General features: G+C 47.1%; 1 protein-coding gene across 4 annotated transcripts in view; it reads left to right on the top strand.

Annotated features, from left to right (window-relative positions):
* The window catches only part of DECR2 (2,4-dienoyl-CoA reductase 2), a 31,952-nt gene extending 10,777 nt beyond the window's left edge, over positions 1 to 21,175 (top strand). For 3 of the 4 annotated variants that reach the window (XM_040356553.1, XM_040356550.1, XM_040356551.1), the window contains exons 6-10: positions 8,268 to 8,392; positions 9,900 to 9,993; positions 12,445 to 12,549; positions 15,591 to 15,779; positions 20,982 to 21,175. In XM_040356553.1, coding sequence (XP_040212487.1) covers positions 8,268 to 8,392; positions 9,900 to 9,993; positions 12,445 to 12,549; positions 15,591 to 15,779; positions 20,982 to 21,016 — 548 coding nt within the window. In that variant the 3' untranslated portion in view covers positions 21,017 to 21,175. Of the gene's footprint in view, positions 1 to 8,267; positions 8,393 to 9,899; positions 9,994 to 12,444; positions 12,550 to 15,590; positions 15,803 to 20,981 lie in introns of all 4 variants that reach the window. The other variant, XM_040356552.1, reaches the window with a different exon arrangement.
* Positions 21,176 to 22,578: the final 1,403 nt, after the last annotated feature.

The following is a 22,578-nucleotide window of genomic DNA, read 5'->3' as shown; positions in this document are numbered from 1 at the left end:
GCTCTTAGCAAGTTTTTTCTGGGAGGTCACAGGGGACATGCCTAAGGTTATGCATTGCATCTGGCAAACCAGTCACATATCATGAAGATAGGATGGCTCTATATGTTATCATTCCCCATAAAAAGTGACCTCCCTGGTAGTGTTGGAAAAGCTGTGAGTGGGGCCTTTTGTGTACAAATGTATGTGTGTTCAGAGAGCTATGCTTACCTGCAAGCCTCCAGGCGATGCTCTATCCAGTCCTCTTCCTCATGCCTGCAAGGCAGGCAAAAAACGCTGACCTCCTCGTGTGTTCCAGGCCTGTGGCTGCAGGAACAGAGAGGCCCTTCCTCCCAACCCCCCCCCCCGTCGGCGGGCGCGCGCGCGGTGCGCGTGCACGTGTTATAGGCGCATTTGGCGCCGTTTTAGCTGGGGGGGAAGGGCGGGTCAGTGGTTTAAGGAAGGGGCGGCCCTTCCTTAGTGCCACAGCTCATTCAATACTTTGGCTTGAGGGAGGAAGGACTGGAGTGATGCACGGGGCGCTGAGGACACACAGTGGCCAGAAAGAATACTACAGTCTTCAGAAGATTGTGGTTTAGCCTAGGAATAGGCTGTTTTTTCTTTTCCATCTCATAGTCTTTTCTTTGGCAATACTACTCAGGGGGATAGAATGTTTTTTCTTGCCTAGATTGAAAAAAAAAAAAAAAAAAAAAAAGAAGTGTCATCTGGGGTAGAGGAAACATTTTTTATTCCCCAAACAGGTGTTTGGGCATTTAACTATTTATAAGTCCCAGGTACCAATAAGTAGCAGGTGTGCCTCGGTATTGTACCATGGCATCAAAGAACAAGCCAGAGGGTACAAAAGGTGGGGATTCCCCCACAGAGTCTGAGGTCTCGGACAGAGCTATGCCGCTGCTTTCCCCACAGGGAGCCTTTGGGCCATCGGGATCTGGGGCTGGAGCTGACGCGAGTCAACCCAACCCTAAGATGGTCACGGAGGAGGTGTTGCTCACCTCTTTAAATGAGATGCGGAGAAGCATGGGAGAAATGATAGCCGCAGCTATGCGGGGTAGTAAGCGGAATAGATCTCCGTCACCCGTGCGCGGACCCTCGGAAGAGGAGGTCCTTTCCTCTGGGGAATTGGACGACCTCTTGGACAAAGACCAAGTAGGTTCAGGGATCGAAGATCCGGATACAGAGGAGTCTGGGGCAGTCTCCCTGAGGGAGAGCTGGTGGATTCAAGGCTTGACGGACTTGGTCCATAAGGCATTCAACCTGCCTGTACCAGATCTCCAGGTATCGACGATTTCAGCTTTGGGCTCACTGAGGGCGCCTCAAAGCAGTGCTGTGTTTCCGATCCATCCTCTATTGGAGGGAGTCTTGTTCCAAGAGTGGAACAAACCAGACAAGGTGTTCTTACCACCTAAGAAATTTTCTGTCTTATATCCTATGGAAGAAAAGTTTTCCAAGAGATGGGCTTCTCCTGCAGTAGACGCAGCCATCTCATGTGTTAACAAATCGTTAACATGCCCTGTAGAGAACGTACAGGTTTTCAAAGATCCAGTTGATAAGCGCTTGGAAGCACTACTTAAGAACTCCTTCACTTCTGCAGGGGCAGTAGTACAGCCAGCCGTGGCTGCGATTGGAGTCGCTCAAGCTTTATCAGATCAATTTAAGCAAATGCTTGAACTTATTCCTGCCGAGCAGGCAGAAGAATTTTCGGATGTCCCTAAGGCCATATGTTTTACGGTAGACGCAATCAAGGATTCCATCCAGCAAGCGTCACGTTTATCGTTATCCCTTATCCATATGAGAAGACTCTTATGGTTGAAAAGCTGGGAGGCTGAGCCCCCATGCAAGAAGCTCCTGGTAGGGTTCCCCTTCCATGGAGGACGGCTCTTCGGAGAGGACCTAGATAAATACATTCAGACCATTTCAAGCGGCAAGAGTACACTCTTGCCAACTAAGAAGAAGGTTCAGGGGCCTGCGTTTAAACGACAGTCCTCCCCTGGGCAGGGGCCCTCTAATGCCAAGCAGTATCGACGGCCTCCTGCAAGAGCAAACTTCGGCTTCAACAGCAGATCAGAAGGACAGGCTGTTAGAGGCAAGAGGCAGTGGTTTCGCAAGCCAGCAAAACCAGCCCCCAAGTCTACCTCATGAAGGGGCGCCCCCACCCACGAAGGTGGGGGGAAGGCTGCGACTCTTTTCGGAGATTTGGGAAGCCAGCATTCCCGACGAGTGGGTACGGTCTTCCGTGGCCACAGGCTACAAGCTAGAGTTCCTAAGGTTTCCTCCTCCTCATTTCCAGGAGTCGAGGATTCCAAACGATCTGGAGAAAGGAGCCGCATTAAGATCGGCTCTAGATCATCTACTTTCCCAGGGAGTAATAGTAGAGGTACCAGTCCTGGAACAGGGGCTGGGTTTCTACTCCAACCTAATGGAGGCTACGGCCCCCCGGGTGTTCACGAAGGTTCTAGCTCCAATCCTAGCCAAGCTAAGGATCCAAGGGGTCACGATCCTAGCATACCTGGACGACCTCCTAGTCATAGACCACTCGTCTCCCGGCTTGGAGCGAGCAGTGGCCCTCACGGTCCAATACCTCGAGAGGTTCGGCTGGGTCCTAAATCGAGAAAAGTCAGCATTCCAGCCCACAAGGCAGTTGGAATATCTCGGCATGAGATTAGACACAGAACAACAAAGGGTGTTCCTACCTCTGAGGAAGGTCAAAGCCATCAAGGAATTAATCCTACTGGTTCTAAGCAAGAAGGAACCGACTATTCGCCTATGTATGAGACTACTAGGCAAGATGGGGGCCACATTCGAGGCGGTGCCATACGCCCAGAGCCACACTCGCATCCTGCAGGCAGCCATCCTGTCAGCATGGAGCAGAAGGCCACAGGCCTTGGATATCCCGTTGCCACTCTCATCAAGAGTCCGGCAAAGTCTGTGTTGGTGGTTAGACCCTCAGAATCTACTGAAGGGAAAGTCTTTCAACCCAGTGGCTTGGAAGATAGTGACCACAGACGCCAGCCTGACGGGCTGGGGAGCGATTGTGGATGGTTCCACTCGCCAAGGTATTTGGGCAAGGCCAGAGAAGCTTTTACCCATCAACATCTTGGAGCTCAGAGCGGTTCGACTAGCCCTCAGGGCTTGGACGTCGAAATTGCAGGGGTTCCCGGTGAGAGTTCAATCAGACAATGCCACGGCAGTGGCATACATAAATCACCAAGGGGGAACCAGGAGTCAGGCCGCTCAGAGAGAAGTGAGCTTGATTCTCCTAGGGGCAGAGGCTCATGTGCCCTGCATATCGGCAATATTCATTCCCGGAGTGGACAACTTTCAGGCGGACTTCTTAAGCCGCCAGACTCTATTGCCGGGGGAATGGTCTCTGCATCCACAAACCTTTCAAGCACTCTGCCAAAAATGGGGAGTGCCGGACGTGGATATCATGGCATCGAGACTCAACAAGAAGCTAGACAGGTTCATGTCCCGCTCAAGGGATCCGATGGCCTGCGGAACCGATGCTCTGGTTTGCCCTTGGCATCAGTTCAAACTTCTTTATGCGTTTCCCCCGCTCCAGTTACTACCCCGCCTGCTGCGCAGGATCCGGGTGGAGCACATACCAGTCATCCTGGTAGCTCCAGCATGGCCCAGAAGGGCATGGTACTCACTAATCTTAAGGATGGTAGTGGGAGACCCTTGGACTCTTCCTCTACGGCCAGACCTGCTATCGCAAGGTCCGATCCTCCACCCTGCCTTACGGCATCTAAATTTGACGGCCTGGAAGCTGAATCCCTGATTCTCAGGGGTAGAGGTCTGTCTCAGAAAGTAATCTCTACCCTAATCAGAGCCAGGAAACCGGTCTCTAGGGTGATTTATTACAGGGTCTGGAAGGCCTATGTAGGCTGGTGTGAGTCCAAGCGATGGCTTTCTCGCAAATTCACCATTGATAGAGTTTTAAGTTTTCTCCAGCTAGGAGTGGATAAAGGATTGGCATTAAGCACAATCAAAGGACAGATTTCTGCTCTGTCAGTGTGGTTTCAGCGGCCGCTGGCCACCCACTCGCTGGTTAAGACCTTCCTTCAAGGGGTCTTACGTATTAAACCTCCAGTTAAATCCCCGCTTTGCCCGTGGGATTTAAACCTTGTTCTGTCAAGTTTACAGAAACAACCGTTTGAGCCGTTGGCTGAAATTCCTTTGGTTTTACTGACAAGGAAGTTAGTATTTTTGGTCGCCATAGTTTCCGCAAGAAGAGTATCGGAACTGGCGGCCTTATCCTGTAAGGAACCATATCTTATTTTTCACAAGGACAGGGTCGTTCTCCGCCCTCATCCTTCCTTCCTACCGAAGGTTATATCCAGTTTTCATTTGAACCAGGATTTGGTATTACCATCCTTCTTCCCTAAACCTACTTCCAGAAAGGAAGGGTTGCTGCATACCTTGGATATCGTCAGGGCCATGAAGGCCTATCTTAAAGCTACAAAGAAGATCCGGAAAACAGATGTGCTGTTCATATTACCGGATGGGCCCAAGAAGGGGCAGGCAGCTGCAAAGTCCACCATTTCTAGGTGGATTAAGCAATTAATCACTCAGGCCTACGGCTTGAAAGGGTTGCCTCCTCCAGTATCATTAAAGGCTCATTCTACTAGGGCCATGGGCGCCTCCTGGGCAGCACATCACCAGATCTCTATGGCTCAAGTTTGCAAGGCGGCAACCTGGTCTTCTGTCCACACGTTTACAAAATTCTACCAGTTGGACGTAAGAAGGAATACTGATACAGCCTTTGGGCAGGCAGTGCTGCAGGCTGCAGTTTGAGACCCTCGGATTCCGGGGGCTCCTCTTTTTTGAGTTAAATTTAAAATTTAAGATTATTTTTCTCAACTAAGTTGGATTTATTATGATTTGAGTATTTCTCTAAATTAAATCCTTTTGTCTTGGAGATGTTCTCCCTCCCCTCATTGTGAGCATTGCTTTGGGACATCCCACATAGTAATGAATATGCTGCTCTGTGTCCCGTGATGTACGATAAAGAAAAAGGGATTTTTAATACAGCTTACCTGTAAAATCCTTTTCTTGGAGTACATCACGGGACACAGAGCTCCCACCCCTCTTTTTGGGGACCATTTTGGGAGGCATACTGCTTGCTACAAAACTGAGGTACTCCTCCTATGGGAGGGGGTTATATAGGGAGGGGCATTTCCTGTTTGAGATTGCCAGTGTCAACACCTGAAGGTACTCCATATAACCCACATAGTAATGAATATGCTGCTCTGTGTCCCGTGATGTACTCCAAGAAAAGGATTTTACAGGTAAGCTGTATTAAAAATCCCTTTTTTTGGTTGTAACATGACATGTGGGAAATTTCAAGGGGTATGAATACTTTTTCAAGGCACTGTAGGTGTGACTTTTGCTTGGTCCATACCTCACCAATCCCTGTGCAAACTTACAACTGTGAGCTTACACTTTAAGTTATTTAGAATTCATTTTTTTGGGTATAATACTTTGTTCCCTTTTTTATTTAGACATTTAGCAATTCTGAAATGGTTCAGAAACCCACATGTTTTTTTATTTATTTTTTTATGTTTTGATAATACTATTAACAATAAAGATGGCTGCAACATTTGGCCAATAAGTGAAATCCACATACCGTATTTATCGGCATATACCGCGCACTTTTTTGCCCTGAAAATCAGGGCAAAATCGTGGGTGCGCGGTATACGCCGATACCCGCTTTCTCGCGCCGAGTTTTGAATACTGCGCTGACATATACCGAGCGCAGTACACTCGGGTATAGTCGGGCAGTATCGGCTCCTTCCGCGCTCACGTCCTGGACGTACAGGACGTCAGCGCGGGTAGCCGAGCATTGCCGACAATACACGAGTGTACTGCGCTCTGTATATGTCGGCGCAGTATTCAGACTCGGCGCGGGGAGGACGCCGCAGAAGGACGCCGGACCCACCGAAGAGGACACTGGACCCGCCGCAGAAGGACATCCGAAGCCGCAGAAGGACACCCGAAGCCGCAGAAGGACGCCGGACCCGCCGATGGACGCCGCGCAAGACACCAAAACTGTAAGTACAAAAAAAACGTTTTTTCCACAGGATTCGGGGTCACTTTAGGGGTGCGCGGTATATGCGGGAGCGCGTTATACCGCGATAAATACGGTACTTATTTCCAAAAGTTAAGCTGGCCATACATGAATCAAAATATGTCTGGTTCAGCAGGGACCGGCTGAGATTGGATCCATGTATGGACAGGCTGATTGTACCCAAGTAGTTCCATCGATTGACTTTGGTACAACCAGCCTGTCGGATTTTTTTTAACATGTGATTTACTGCCAGTGGCTATAGCAATAGTGCCGTGGGATGCACCCCCCCCCCCCCCCCGCCCCATCAACGCTGACTTAAGTTGATGGGGAGAATCAAACAATTTTATGTTTTTCCACCTATAATTAAAGGAAAGAAAATTGAATCATTTATGGCCTGGTTTATAGACAGAAGCAAGGACATAAAATATGTAGCGAGTAGCACTCTCGCCTAGCAGTAAAAAGGGTCGCTGGTTCGAATCCCAACCACGACACCATCTGCCCGAAGTTTGCATGTTCTCCCTGTGCCTGCGTGGGTTTCCTCTGGGTACTCCGGTTTCCTCCCACACTCCAAAAACATGCTGGTAGGTTAATTGGCTTCTGTCTAAATTGGTCCTAGTATATGAATGTGAGTTAGAGACCTTAGATTGTAAGCTCCTTGGGGGTAGGGACCGATGTGAATGTACAATGTATATGTAAAGCACTGTGTGGCAGCGCTATACAAGTACCTAAAAATAATAATAAATAATAAAACCATTAAATGGAAAAGCAAATGTTTTTTCCTTGTCACACGAGTAGTAACAGTGATCAGAGCCTAGTAAGGATGAGCCCTGGCGTGTTCGCATAGAACATGTGCAGAGCCCGCCAGGAAGTGTGTAGGCGCTGCGCTAATAACAGCCAGGGAGACATTTCACGATCCCTGCAGCCGAGCATCAGGACAATGTCTCCCTGGCTGTGATTAGCACAGCGCCGTGCACACTTCCTGGTGGGCTCTGCACGTGTTCTATGCGAACACGCCAGAGCTCATCCTTAGAGCCTAGCAGTAACAGTGATCAGAGCCTAGTAGTAACAGTGATCAGAGGCTTGCAGTAACAGTGATCAGAGGCTAGCAGTAACAGTGATCAGAGGCTAGCTGTAACAGTGATCAGAGGCTAGCCGTAACAGTGATCAGAGGCTAGCCGTAACAGTGATCAGAGGCTAGCCGTAACAGTGATCAGAGGCTAGCCGTAACAGTGATCAGAGGCTAGCCGTAACAGTGATCAGAGGCTAGCCGTAACAGTGATCAGAGGCTAGCCGTAACAGTGATCAGAGGCTAGCAGTAACAGTGATCAGAGGCTAGCAGTAACAGTGATCAGAGGCTAGCCGTAACAGTGATCAGAGGCTAGCCGTAACAGTGATCAGAGGCTAGCCGTAACAGTGATCAGAGGCTAGCCGTAACAGTGATCAGAGGCTAGCCGTAACAGTGATCAGAGGCTAGCCGTAACAGTGATCAGAGGCTAGCCGTAACAGTGATCAGAGGCTAGCCGTAACAGTGATCAGAGGCTAGCCGTAACAGTGATCAGAGGCTAGCCGTAACAGTGATCAGAGGCTAGCCGTAACAGTGATCAGAGGCTAGCCGTAACAGTGATCAGAGGCTAGCCGTAACAGTGATCAGAGGCTAGCCGTAACAGTGATCAGAGGCAAGCCGTAACAGTGATCAGAGGCTAGCGGTAACAGTGATCAGAGGCTAGCGGTAACAGTGATCAGAGGCTAGCTGTAACAGTGATCAGAGGCTAGCGGTAACAGTGATCAGAGGCTAGCTGTAACAGTGATCAGAGCCTAGCAGTAACAGTGATCAGAGCCTAGTAGTAACAGTGATCAGAGGCTAGCAGTAACAGTGATCAGAGCCTAGCGGTAACGGTGATCAGAGGCTAGCAGTAACAGTGATCAGAGCCTAGTAGTAACAGTGATCAGAGGCTAGCGGTAACAGTGATCAGAGCCTAGCGGTAACGGTGATCAGAGGCTAGCAGTAACAGTGATGAGAGCCTAGCGGTAACAGTGATCAGAGGCTAGCGGTAACAGTGATCAGAGGCTAGCGTAACAGTGATCAGAGGCTAGCTGTAACAGTGATTCTATTCAGCTTTTATCCTAAGTTCCTGAACGGAACAGAAGTTGCTTTGTTTTCTGTGATATTTGTTGTGCTCACTCTTGTCTTTTTGTATCACAGATGCGGCTGGGAATTTCCTCTGCCCGGCCAGCAACTTGTCATTCAACGCTTTTAAGACCGTCTTTGATATAGACACAATGGGCACATTCAACGCCAGCAAGATTGTGTTTGAGCGCTATTTCAGAGTAAGTACAGCATACAGTACAGGGCTGCGGGTAAAGTGAGGCTAAAAACATATTTGAGGTGTTGTTTTAATTTGTATATATTTTTACTACCTTTTGGTCTCTACATACATTTTAGTGTTCTAAAGAGATTATGGAGATTTTTAGTTTTTTGATTTAGGCAACATACTAAAAGTGATTGTAATGTCTCTTTTTTGGTTTTCTATAAAAATAACAAACATGTTATACTCGCCTGCTCTGTGTAATGGTTTTCCACAGAGCAGCCCAGATCCTCCTCTTCTCGTGTCCCTCTTCGGCTCTCCTGGCCCCTCGTTCCTGTCAAGTGCCCCCACAGCAAGCAGCTTGCTATGGGGGCACTGAGCCGAGCCACCGCTCTGTGTGTGTCCATTCAGACAAGGAGCTGTGCTTCGGCCCCGCCTCCTCTCTTCTGATTGGCTGTCTAACTGACTTTGACAGCAGCGGGAGCCAGTGGCACCACTGCTGTGTCTCAGCCAATCAGGAGGGCGAGTCCCAGGCGGCTGAGGCACTCATGCACATCGCTGGATAGTGATGAGGGGATCTGCTGACAGCAGTGATCAGTGTCCTGCTGGTGGGGATGGCTCCTTGCCGGCAGAACACTGGTGCTACGAGAAGGATTCCCCCATCAACACTGAATGTGTTGATTGGGGACTTGGAGCAATTTTCTTTCCATCAACCCATGGTTGGAGGGGACAAGCACCCAGTTGAGATATAGTGGTCTAGGGTAGCAACAGGTAAAATGTAATGAAAGGTAATATGTATGCGACGAGATCTCTCACATAAACACCCCGGGTAGACGTCATATCACGCCATTTACTTTGAGTGGAGATATCTGGATGATGCTTGCAGCTACAGGCATCATCCAAATATATATATATATATATATATATATATATATATATATATATATATTTTCCAGCCGGAGATTCCTTACTGTGTAAAAGCCATCTTAGTGGCTGTTTAGCTGCTTGATTGCTTTTACAGGCAGGAGGGAATGTTTTATTTACATTTCACGAACATGAACAAGAGCCATAAATGTTCACAGCTATAAAGATCACTTATATTTTCTTCCTATGCAGAATTACAGTTGTACATCTGTTGTATGGCCACTAGGGGTCACTATAATGTCATGCCATTATCTTCTTTGGCTTATTTTAGACTCTCGCCATAGTGGTGTTCATACTATGGCCAAAAGACGGGAGAGAATGGGAGAAGAGAGTTTGTGGACAGTTGCTGAAACTGTCCTCCAACACACTCAACCCATCTCTGTACCGAGATGGTCCATTAGCTTTCCCCTGCTTGAGTTGAGTGTGTTGAAGGACAGTTTCAGCAACTGTCCGCAGCCTCTCTCCTCCCCTTCTCCCCTGTCTTTTGTCCCTATATAATTTGGATGATGGTACGTTTTTATTATAAATCTTTGATACGTTTTGTCTGAGGCATACCCAACATTCTTGATGTTCATACTATGCCATTTTTTATTTATTTTTTATAGGATAACGGTGGAGTCATTATAAATATCACAGCAACTTTGGGTTACAAAGGACAGGTCCTGCAGGTGCATGCTGGCAGTGCCAAGGCCGCCATAGGTAAGGGTTGTATGTTAGTAACCTTAAAGTGATACTATGGGTTCATTTTTTTTTTTTAAATAACAAACATGTCATAATTGCCTCCACTGTGCAGTTTGTTTTGCACAGAGTGGCCCAGATCGTCCTCTTCTGGGGTCCCTCGACGGCTCCTCCCCACAATAGATAACCCCCTCTGGGAAGCTCTCTCCCGAGGGGGTTACCTTGCGGGTGCGCTCCCGTGTCATACACTTGGCGTACATAGCCGCCGATTGTATGACTCGGCCCCGGCGGCTGCGTCATTGGATTTGATTGACAGCAGCAGGAGCCAATGGCTGCGCTGCTATTAATCTATCAATGAAGAGCAGAGAAGCTGTGGGGAGAGCGACGCGTGATTGCGTCCAACGGAAATTCGGGGCTCAGGTAAGTAAAACGGGGGGGGGGCTTGGGGGGCCGGACACTGCAAGTTATATTTTCACCTTAATGCATAGGATGCATAAAGGTGAAAAAACACATGGGTTTAGAACCCCTCTAACCACTTCCATACCGGGCATTTTCACCCCCTTCCTGCCCAGACCAATTTTTAGTTTTCAGCGCTGTCGCATTTTAAATGACAATTGCGCGGTCGTGCGACGTGGCTCCCAAGCAAAATTGACTCCCTTTTTTTCCCCATAAATAGAGCTTTCTTTTGTTGGTATTTGATCATCTCTGCGGTTTTTCTTTTTTGCGCTATAAACAAAAGAAGAGCGACAATTTAAAAAAAAACAATATCTTTTACTTTTTGATTTAATAAATATCATAATTTTTAAAAAAAATATATATATTTTTTTCTTCCTCAGTTTCGAGGATTTACCATATTTTTGGTAAAAAGAAATCGCAATAAGCGTATTTGATCGGTTTGCGCAAAAGTTTTAGCATCTACAAAATAGGGAATAGAATTATGGCATTTTTATTTATTTTTATTTTTTTACTAGTAATGGCGGCGATCTGCGTTTTTTTTTTTTTTTTTGTGACCGTGACATTGCGGCGGACATATCGGACACTTTTGACACATTTTTGGGACCATTTACATTTACACAGCGATTAGTGCTATAAAACTGCACTGATTACTGTGTAAATGTGACTGTCAGGGAAGGGGTTAACACTAGGGGGCGCTGAAGGGGTTAAATATGTTCCCTAAAGTGTGTTCTAACTGTAGGGGGAGGGGACTCGCAAGGGGAGGAGATCGATGTGTGTTCCTCTGTACTGGGAACACACATCTGTCTCCTCACCGCTGACAGGAGGTGGATCTGTGTGTTTACACACACAGATCCATGGTCCTGCCGTGATTGCGGGTGCCCGGCAGACATCGCGGCCGCTGGGCACGAGCAATGCGGGGGCGCGCACGCACCCCCTAGCCACCCGGGAATGCAAGGACGCCATATGACGTCCACTCTGAAGGAGGAAGGGTTCCTGCCAACGTCATTTTACAATGACTCGGTAGGGAAGGTGTTAAAGTATATGCTGACCCATTATCTGTTTTTCAGCATGTTTGGTATCATGTCTCACTTAATACAGTTTTCTTAGGCAGAGCCTATCATATCTATCAGATAGGCAGCCCAACTGGGAAGCCTTATTATAGGCTAACCACCTGCTTGCGCTCTAAAGGAACAGCCAGCGTCATTCCTTCAGAGTCCTGTGCTGTGAACAGCATGCGCGAAAGTGCGCGGCACCGGCCAGTCACAGAGCCGGAGTCCACGAACCCGGAAGCAGGACAGGTGAAGATGGAAGCCGCTTGATTTTCAGGTAAGTTTCACATAATGTGCTAGTATGTGATGCATACTAGCACATTATGACATTACCTTGCAGGAAGAAAAAAATAAAGTCCAGCGGTTTACAACCACTTTAAGAAAACTGTATAGAGGAGACATGATCCCAAACATAGTGAAAAATTAAAGTTTTACATGCACTTAAATGCAGATTTCAGAGCCATATTTATTGTGGGATACCATGCAGTCATCTGAAATCATTATATGTGTAATGCTTTATCTTCAAAGTATGTTCTTCTTTTCTTTTTCTTCTTTTCTTTTTCTTCTTTTCTTTTTCTTCTTTTCTTTTTCTTCTTTTCTTTTTCTTCTTTCTTTTTCCAGACAGGGCATAGCACTCTCTCTATTTAGTTTTGCATCTTCCCATGTCTCCCGTCTGCCATCTGGCTGTTCATTGGACAATTTCCCAGCCAATGAGCAGGTAGGTGGCACTAGAAACTGTAACGCTGAACCACCCAAGAACCTGTTACAGTTGTTTGCAATGTCTGTGATAGTAATCGATCATGGGTGAGCTGCGATCAGTGGTATGAGATCTTGTGGCATTGCCATCAAATCCTCCTTCTAGTGAATCGCCAAGCCAAACAGCTTGGGGCGGTTATACTTGGCCTAGCTGTTATAATGTCTCTGCAGGAGCAGCTTTTTTCTGACTTTTGGTCTTTTTGTTCCTTAGATGCCATGACAAAGCACCTGGCAGTGGAGTGGGGTCCAAGTAAAGTGCGGGTGAACAGCTTGGCACCTGGCCCCATTGTTGGCACTGAGGGAATGCGCAGATTGGGTAAGTGTACAGTATGGGGCGCTTTCCCTTTACATTATCTAATTTCAATATCTGTGTGAGTATATTTTAATGAAGTTGTTGGACCTCCCAATTCTACATTTCTAATCTACCTAAATGTTTTATATTTACCCTGTTTCTCCGAAAATAAGCCCTACCCCGAAAATAAGCCCTAGTTAAAGTCCTTGTAAAAACATGTAATCTGTTCTGTAAAAAGATTATATAATGTGCAGTGTGTCTCCCTTTTGCAACTTTATTGTGGAAAATACCTTATTTACAGCACTGCTGGGCGCTCACGTGACCTGCCGGAGCTCTTCTCCTCTCCTCCCGGCTGATGTCAGCTGTTTTTTTTTTCAATAAAACTTTATTAAGCCCCTACCCACTGCAGTACTCAGAGTGGGGCTGACGTCATTGGGGATTTTGGTCCCTCCCTCTGCAGTATTTGAGCTCCAGCGGGTCACGTGAGCGGCAAGCGGCACTGTAAATAAGGTATTTTCCACAATATTACACAAGAAGACACACTGCACATGATATTATCTTTTTACAGAACGGATTACATCATTTTATAAGGTCTTTAAACAAATAATTATTTTTGGGATTACAGAATTTCACAATGCTGACTCCAGAGCTGACAGGAGGAGAAACTTTTTTGTACATACCATAAATAAATAAGACATCCCCTGAAAATAAGCCCTAGTGTGTTTTTTTTAGCCAGAATTAATATAAGACTCGGTCTTATTTTCGGGGAAACACGGTATTATATATACAGTAAAACCTTGGTTTGAGAGTGTTTTGCAAGACAAGCAAAATGTTTTAATAAATTGGGACTTGCTAAACAAGCGATGTCTTGATATAAGAGTAGCATCACATCACAACTGAGTATAAAAGAGAGGAGAGGCGCCTCTAAGTGTAGCAATATGATTACATTTAATGAAGGTACAACACATCACAATACATCTAAGTATGCAGTCATCCGGGGTAAAGCTGTCCACATAGACCATTCTCCGCACCGCCATCGATGTCATCCCTTCCACAAGCTCTTTAAGCCTCAATTTCAGATCGCTCTACTGCAGGGTAGTCTTCCCGGTCACCATTGCAGACTGATAGACCGTCATCCGCACTGCCGGCTCTCACCACTATGTGGATCACTTTACCCCGGATCCCTGCATACTTAGATGGGCCTCTTTTAATCATCAACCATGTGAGTTTCTAAATGATGTACCTTCATTAAATGTAACCATATTGCTACACTTAGAGGCGCCTCTTTTCTCTTTTATACTCTGGAGCTCCTGCTGGATTTTGCTTCTAATCCTCTTGTGGAGGCTTCCATTTGTGAATGGACATTTTATGGTTACACAACCAATCACATTGCTATAATCTTTTTATGTGGACTATAAACTGAAGGACCTATGAATAAAATGGTTGTGCAACGAATTATCAGAGTCTCCATTATTTCTTATGGGAAAATTTGCTTTGATATACAAGTGCTTTGGATTACAAGTATGTTTCCTGAACGAATTATGCTTGCAATCCAAGGTTTTACTGTGTGTGTGTGTGTGTGTGTGTGTGTGTGTGTCTATACTCTCACACTCTCTCACTCACACTATCTGACAAAAGTGAGTACACCCGTCACATTTTTGAAAACATTTTATTGTATCTTTTCATGTGACAACACTGAAGAAATGACACTTTGCTACAATGTTGTGTAGTGAGTGTACAGCTTGTATAACAGAGTACATTTGCTGTCCCCTCAAAATAACTCAACACACAACCATTAATGTCTAAACCACTGGCAACAAAAGTGAGTACACCCCTAAGTGAAAATGTCCAAATTGGGCCAAAGTGTCAATATTTTGTGTGGCCACCATTATTTTCCAGCACTGCCTTAACCCTCTTGGGCATGGAGGTCACCAGAGCTTCACAGGTTGGCACTGGAGTCCTCTTCCCCTCCTCCATGGCAACATCACAGAGCTGGTGGATGTTGGAGACCTTGCGCTCCTCCACCTTCTGTTTGCCCCACAGATGCTCAATAGGGTTTAGGTCTGGAGACATGCTTGGCCAGTCCATCACCTTTACACTCAGCTTCTTTAGCAAGGCAGTGGTCGTCTGGAGGTGTGTTTGGGGTCATTATCATGTCGGAATACTGCCCTGCAGCCCAGTCTCTGAAGGGAGGGGATCATGCTCTGCTTCAGTATGTCACAGTACATGTTGGCATTCATGGTTCCCCCAATGAACTGTAGCTCCACAGTGCCTGCAACACTCATGCAGCCCCAGACCATGACACTCCCACCACCATGCTTCACTGTACTCCTCACCTGGTTGCCGCCACACACACTTGACACCATCTGAACCAAATAGGTTTATCTTGGTCTCATCAGACCACAGGACATGGTTCCAGTAATCCATATCCTTAGTCTGCTTGTCTTCATCAAACTGTTTGTGGGCTTTCTTGTGCATCATCTTTAGAAGAGGCTTCCTTCTGGGATAAGTTATGCAGACCAATTTGATGCAGTGTGCGGCGTATGGTCTGAGCACTGGCAGGCTTAAAAGCTTGGTGCCAGGGATGTGTTAACAGTTTAAGGGTTCATGTGCACTTAATTATTTATTTTTTAATGCCTAGTGTAAATCTAGCAGGCCTTTCCTGTGCCCATGGAGCCTTATGTGCCATGCACAGCCTGCCATACAAGTGAATGGCTATGTGCGGGCATACTCTTGTAAGCATAATGCTTTTTTGCATCGACATTTACCTGCACAAGTGCATCCGACAGGTTTTCTAAAAATATTTCTAAAAACCACTGAACCCATACTTGTGGATTAAACACCAATGCAAAGAAGCATCACTGTGTACAAGGGTAAGGCTGTGTACAGCCATTCACTTGTATGACAGGCTGTACATGGCACATGTAGCTCCCCGGGTGCCAGAAAGCGCCTGGAGATTTATGCCCATTTTAGTTCATGTTGCATGAACAAGTCGTTTCCATGTTTTGTGCTCTTGGTTTACACTTTGATATATTTGACACTTGAAGTTACTTCTTGCATTTTAGGTGGAGCAGCCGCAGAAGCAGCCGGCTTATGGAATAATATTCCTCTGCAACGACCAGGCAATAAAACGGAGATCGCCCATGGAGCCCTCTTTCTGGCCAGCCCTTTAGCATCTTATGTTACGGGAACAACCCTAGTAATGGATGGTGGATCCTGGATGACCTCGCCTAATTACCTTCAAGCATCGCTGGGTACCGCTCCTTCTCACCTTTAGGTGATGTTACTTGTATCATGCAGCTAGGGAGGCAAATGGGCAGGACAGGGGCCCCCGGTGCCAGCCAGATAGGAGCTGTGGATCACTAGCATACAGTATTAGAAGCTCCATGGATGTGTAGAAGGGAAGGAGGCATGAGTAAAGCTTGCAGTGCTCATCCATTATCACTATGGTGTGTGTCCCTGGATAGAACAGTAATGGTGTTCACACAGCTGTTTGGCAAGATCTAGGCCATTTAGGCGGACTAGTGAAGGTACTGACATTGGAACGCAGAGGTTTTTCTTTTGGTGCCATATCAGAGTCTGCATGTAAGGTGTTATTTTTTTTTTATGACATTGGAGAATGCAAGGGGTTATCTAATTGGCTGTAATTTTGAACAAATTTATTTCTTTGGGCAAGAAGGTACAGTGTTGCAGTCTGAACACTGATTGAGAGGAGACTGAGGAAATGCCTGCAGCAGACTGACGACATAGGGTCCATTCACACCAGATGAATTGGCACTTTTTTTTAACGTATGCCAATGCAAGGACCTGTGAAAAGGAAGGTATGTGAATGGGAGCAGTTCACATTGGTGCAGTGTTGATTTGCGCGGGAGAAAAAGTAGAGCATTCGTTTTTTGTTTTTTTCAAAATTCTTGATTTATTCACAACAGAAATCGCGTCCACATGAACCACAACAACAGTGTAAACATGATGACATCCACAGGTATACCGTATTTTCCGGCGTATAAGACGACTTTTTAACCCCTTAAAATCTTCTTAAAAGTCGGGGGTCATCTTATACGCCGGTAACCTAACATTCCCTTACCTTATCCTAAGACATGCAGAATCGCGGCTGTCCATTTTTCAAAGCCGCGCCTCCTACTTCTTCTGTTCCGTGATAGGCGGAACACTCAGCTTCCCAGGAGACACTTGAGTTTAGTGTCCGCCTATCACGGAGGCCCTTTCGTCCTGTGTTTAGTGTCCGCCTATCACGGAGGCCCTCTCGTCCTCGGACGAGAGGGCCTCCATGATAGTCGAACACTGAACACAGTGCCTCCTGGGAAGCTGAGTGTTCCGCCTATCACAGAACAGAAGACGTAGGAGGCGCGGCTTTTGAAAAAATGGACGGCTGCGATTCTGCATGTCTTAGGATAAGGTAAGGGAACAGTCTGGCATGTAATGGGGCACAGTCTGGCATGTAATGGGGCACAGTCTGGCATGTAATGGGGGCACAGTCTGGCATGTAATGGGGGCACAGTCTGGCATGTAATGGGGGCACAGTCTGGCATGTAATGGGGGCACAGTCTGGCATGTAATGGGGGCACAGTCTGGCATGTAATGGGGGCACAGTCTGGCATGTAATGGTGGCACCATGAGGCGAGGAATGACTAGTAGGAAGGGGGTAGTCTTATACGGCGAGTATATCCCAAAACCAACATTTTGGCTGGAAAATTAGGGGGTCGTCTTATACGCCGGCAAATACGGTATATACATAACTTAGGCAGGTGCATGTGTCCCTTGAATTTAACATATTGTCCAACGGATTTTCAACTAGTTCCAAGTCATCTATTGGTGTGAGCGTCAGGCGGCCAGCACAGCACATATGTTGCCAACTCCTCCGCGTCACACCCACACCGGTGCTGCCAAGAGCATTAGTTTTTAATCAGGAAAGGTACATCTTTAAAAAAAAAAAAAGACTTGCAAAGTCAATGACAGGTCCCCTTAAGGATGTCATCTCAATCTGTTCAGTAAATCCAAATACATAGTTGAAAAAATATACAATTATCTGTAATGGGAGGTCTAGTGGAGTCCATGTCTCAACTAGAGGTTGACCGATATGGGTTTTTCTCTGGCCGATGCCGATGTTTAGAAATCGGGGCGGCCGATGGCCGATATATGATGCCGATTTTTGCGGCCAATTTTTTTTTTTTTTTTTGGGCAGGTCGCACTGGCTCGTGGCACTGATTGGCGGGTGGCACTGGAAGATGACACTAGCAGAAGGCACTGATTGGCAGGTGGCACTTATTGGCACTGGCAGGTTGCACTGGATGGCACTGAAAGATGGCACTGGCAGGTGGCACTAATTGACACTGGCAGGTGGCACTAGTTAGCATTGGCAGGCGGCACTGATTGGCACGCGGCACTGGCAGGTGGCACTAACAGGTGCCACTGGCAAGTGGCACTGGTTGGCACTGACTGGAAGGTGGCACTAATTGGCACTGGATGGCAATAGTTAGCACTGGCAGATGTCACTGGTTGGCACTGGCAGGTGGCACTAATTGGCGGTATTGGCAATGACAGGTGGCATTGGCAGATGGCACTGGATGACAGGTGGCACTAATTGGCACTGGCAGGTGGCACTGTGTGTGTGTGTGTGTCCCACGAGCGCGGGCCCCTCCTCCTCTGTGGGTGTAAACAGAGAGGAGGGCCGCCGCGCTGGGTGTACCAAGATGGCCGCAGCTCCAGAGCTAGGCCGAAAGCCACGGCCTTTCCTGATGCTGTGACCGCGGCGGCAATCTGCGGATCACAGTGTGCCGATTCACTGGTCACCCCCTTCGGATAACGGATCAACGGTGATCCGTGGCACCACTAGCGGCCATGTTAAATATCGGCCTAATTTGGATAAAAATCGGCCGATGCCGATTTCTCCAAAACAGCCAAATATCTATCGGTCGACCTCTAGTCTCAACGGGTTATAATGGGTGGTCATAATGAGGTGGCTGATCGGTGTATGTATTTTGGCTACGTATATTATTATTAATTTGGCAGGAGTTCAGCCGTTGGATACCAAAAAATCACAATTGATTCTTTACTTCTATTACTTGAGCCTACCCTTCCATAAAGTTGTTAATTGGACTGCACATTAATTGTGCACTATTCAGCGCTATACAGCGGCAGCAGATTCCGAGGAGGATTCTGGACGCCGCAGTATTTGATAATGACCGTGCGTTCTGATGATTAACTGTGTGGGTTGTGGGCTGCTTTTATCTTAGTTCTCTGTTAAAACACTATTAACCTGTTTCTATAATACCAGCACTTTTTTATTGTAACAAAGCAGAACGTATACGAATTTCCCTGCTGCAAGCCCAAAATAACTTTCAGTTTACAGTGGAACCTCGGATAATGAGCATAATCCGTTCCAGGAGAAAGCTTGTAATCCAAAGCACTCGCATATCAAAGCGAGTTTCCCCATAGGAGTCAATGGAAAAGAAAATAATTTGTTCCTCATTGACGTCTATGGCATGCAATACCTCATGTGGCCAGAGGTGAGGGGGCATCGGAGAGACTTGGAAATACTAGGAGACCGTTCGGCTGCATTCGGAAAGGCTCGAGAAAGGCTCTGGCACCCTTGCACCTCTGGTCACCGCAGAGGCTTGAATCCTGCTCGTTTTGGGAGACAACACTCGCAGCCCGAGTCAGGATTTTTTTTAAATAATTGCTCGTCTTGCGAAACGCTTGTTAACTGCGTTACTCGCAATCCGAGATTCCACTGTATGTCTTCTAAATACATCTACGTCTAAATAAAAAGTGCACTCTGTGTGAAAGCAGTGGTCTCCCTGCAGAGGTCTGACATACCCCACTGCTGAGTCAATCATCAAAGCTTGTGCTCCCTGCTGATTAGAGAGCTCTAGCGCTGACTCAGCAGAGAGTGTGCTGGACCTCTGCAAAGAGACAAAGTGATAATAACGTTTTTTTTGTTTTCTTTTTGTTTAAAAATAACAATCATGTTATACTTGCCTGCTCTATGCAGTTGGTTTTTCACAGAGAACCCCCGATCTTCCTTTTGTCAGATCCCCCTTCAGTGCTTCTGACCCCTCCCACCTGTTGAGTGTCCCCACAGCAAGCTGCTTACTATGGGGGGCACCTGACCTGAGCCACTGCTCTGTGTGTCCATTCAGATATGGAGCCATGGCTCGGCCCGCCCCCTCTCCTCATTGGCTGATTTTGATTGACAACAGTGGGAGCCAATGGTGCCCGCTGCTGTGTCTCAGCCAATCAGGAGGGAGAGTCCCGGGCAGCCAAGGTTCTCCTGCACATCCAAACTGCCCACACTTGGGGGCTGCAAAGAGAGCCAATTGTATGCTCCCAACCATGTTGCAACACTTTGGAGAAAGCCCTTTTCTGATCCAACATGACTGTGTCCTTGTGCACAGGTTGGCCGCTCAGCATGAACGCCATTCAGAGACTGCTTTGCATTTTCTGAATGAAAGCAAAGCACTCTGATTGGACAAGGTGGAGATCATGATGTCACCATGCTGCCTCTCCACCCTGTTCAATCAGAGAATGCTTTGCTTTCATGCACACCTCCTGTGATCCAAATGCAGTAGGCCCAGCCGCCTAATGTTGGACCCGGGAAGCAAATGAAGATCCTAGTGGTGTCTACGATTTCCAGGTGCATTGGGCAGATATAGTACAGTATGTACAAGCTGGATCAATGTGACTATGTATAAAATATCCATACCTGGAGACAGGCCCGTCAAAACCCAACAATTGCTTGAGGCCCTTGCCGCACCGGTGCTTCCTCCTGCAGTCCGGTCGGCCGTGCGGAACAGAAGATTCAGTTTCCTGTTCCCGGCCGGACTGACAGGAAGTGCACACACTGAGTGTTCACTTCCTTTCAGTCTGGCCCGGGAACAGCAAACTGAATCTCCTGTTCCGCGCGGCCGACCGGACTGCAGGAGGAAGCAGGTGCCCCTGGCCAGCTCGATGTTGATTGTAGGGGGACATGACAGAATGCAGGAGGAAGCAGCGGTGCGGCAATGGCTGGCGTCTTGTTAGGCTCTGCGGAGGATAAAGGTGCTCTCCCCCCCCCCCCCCCGCTTCTCAACTTGAAAATGTGACATTTCCTTTCCTATGATACTCTTTAGGCCCATGAGGCATTGTAAGTCTGACAGTTGCAAGCATGACTTCCTCAGGCAGAGGCATGATGGGACTTCCACAACAGCTGGAGCGCCGCCAGTTTGAGACCCCTGCTTGAAGCCCTTAAGATAGAATTATAGGAGCTGACTTATTTTTAAAGATGCACCTCCATAGCTCTCATGCTGATTCTAGCTCTACTATCTAGTGAGTCACCGAGTCGTACAGCCAGTAAAGTCTAGACATGTTTGAACCATCTTGCTTGCTTGTTTTCAGTTGGTGGGATTCTTTCAATGGCTTCTATTCTCTTCCTGATATATCGTCGTTCTTCTCTTTCACAGATGTGTGGACCTCTCAGACCAAGACGAGTCAATGAAGCTGCTGCAGGAATTGGACAGTTAGCTCCTGATCAACACTAATTTCCTTGTTTGACGCATTCCTGCTCCGTTCCTCAGCTAATGCAGAGTGGTTTTTATTTGGGGAACATGCAGGCCATGTATTGCAAAGTTTTATTGGGACAAATATGATGGGGGGGGGGAAAAAAAAGAAAACAATGGCAATGTCTTTCATGTGCCACCTCCTGGGGAGAATTGTGTGCTACCCGCATCTTGACATATATATATAACCAGAGCTGCAGTCTCACTGATGGCAACACCATTATGTTCCTAAACCACAGTTTTCATGGATGATTTAAATTCAGTAGGGCAGGACGAAGATCAATGATGGCAAACAAGTAGTGATGAAGCAGTTTAGAGCAGAGAGCGGGGATTTCTTATTGGCTGCTATGCCTAGCATAAAGCCCCGTACACACAATCTGATTTTCCGACAGGGATTGTGTGATGACGGGTCGTTGGAAAATCCGACCATTTGTACGCTCCATCGGACAATTGTTGTTGGATTTTTCGCCAACAAATGTGGGATAGCATGCTTTAAAATTTTCCACCAACAAACGTGTGTTGTCGGATTATCTGTACACAAGTCCTTCGGACAAAAATCCAAGGTACAAACACACATGCTGAGAAGTAATTCTAACCATAACACAACATTAGCAGAGTTTGCTCAAAGGGTGGCGCTAAAGGGCTGAAAAAACACATATAGCTGGATTCAGGTATCCGTGCCTAACGTTAGGCAGGCATAGCGTATCTCATACACTACGCTGCCATAAGTTAGAAAGGCAAGTGCTGTATTCACAAAGCACTTGTGTCCTAAGTTACGGCGGCGTAGCGTAAATGTGCCGGCCTAAGCGCGCCTAATTCAAATTGTGAAGAGGTGGGCGTGTTTTATGCTAATGAATCGTGACCCGACGTGATTGACGTTTTTAACGAATGGCGCATGCGCCGTCCGTGGACATATTCCAGTGCGCATGCTCCAAATTACGCCGCAAAGACTTATTGGTTTCGACGTGAACGTAAACTAAGCCCAGCCCCATTCACGGACGACTTACACAAACAACGTAAAAAATAAAAAATTAGACGCGGTTTCGACGTCCATACTTAACATTGGCTGCGCCATCTTTTTGGTGGAATACCTTTAGGCCTGAATACACCTTACGTAAACGGTGTACCTTTACTGCGATAGGCAAGCGTACGTTCGTGAATAGGTGTAAATCAGCGTACACGCCCCTAGCGGCCGGCCTAAATAGACAGCTAAGATAGGACGGCGCCGGCGGTCGTATCTTAGCTAGATTTAAGTGTATCTCAATTTGAGAATACACTTAAATTTACGACGGCGCAGATCCAGAGTTACGACGGCGTATCTACTGATACGCCGGCGTAACTCTCTCTGAATCTGGCTAATAGTTTTGTGTTTGTTGGACGACAATTCTTTGCCGTTTGTATGCAAGATAAGTTTATAAGTTAATAGCCCGCGCCCTTCGGACACAAGTCCTACGCTTTGTCCGATGAATATCCGGTTGTGTGTACCAGGCTTAAAGCGGAG

This window comes from Rana temporaria, chromosome 6, assembly GCF_905171775.1.
Source record: "Rana temporaria chromosome 6, aRanTem1.1, whole genome shotgun sequence".
Classification (NCBI taxonomy): Eukaryota; Metazoa; Chordata; class Amphibia; order Anura; family Ranidae; genus Rana; species Rana temporaria.
This window is presented reverse-complemented; position numbering and strand designations above follow the sequence as displayed.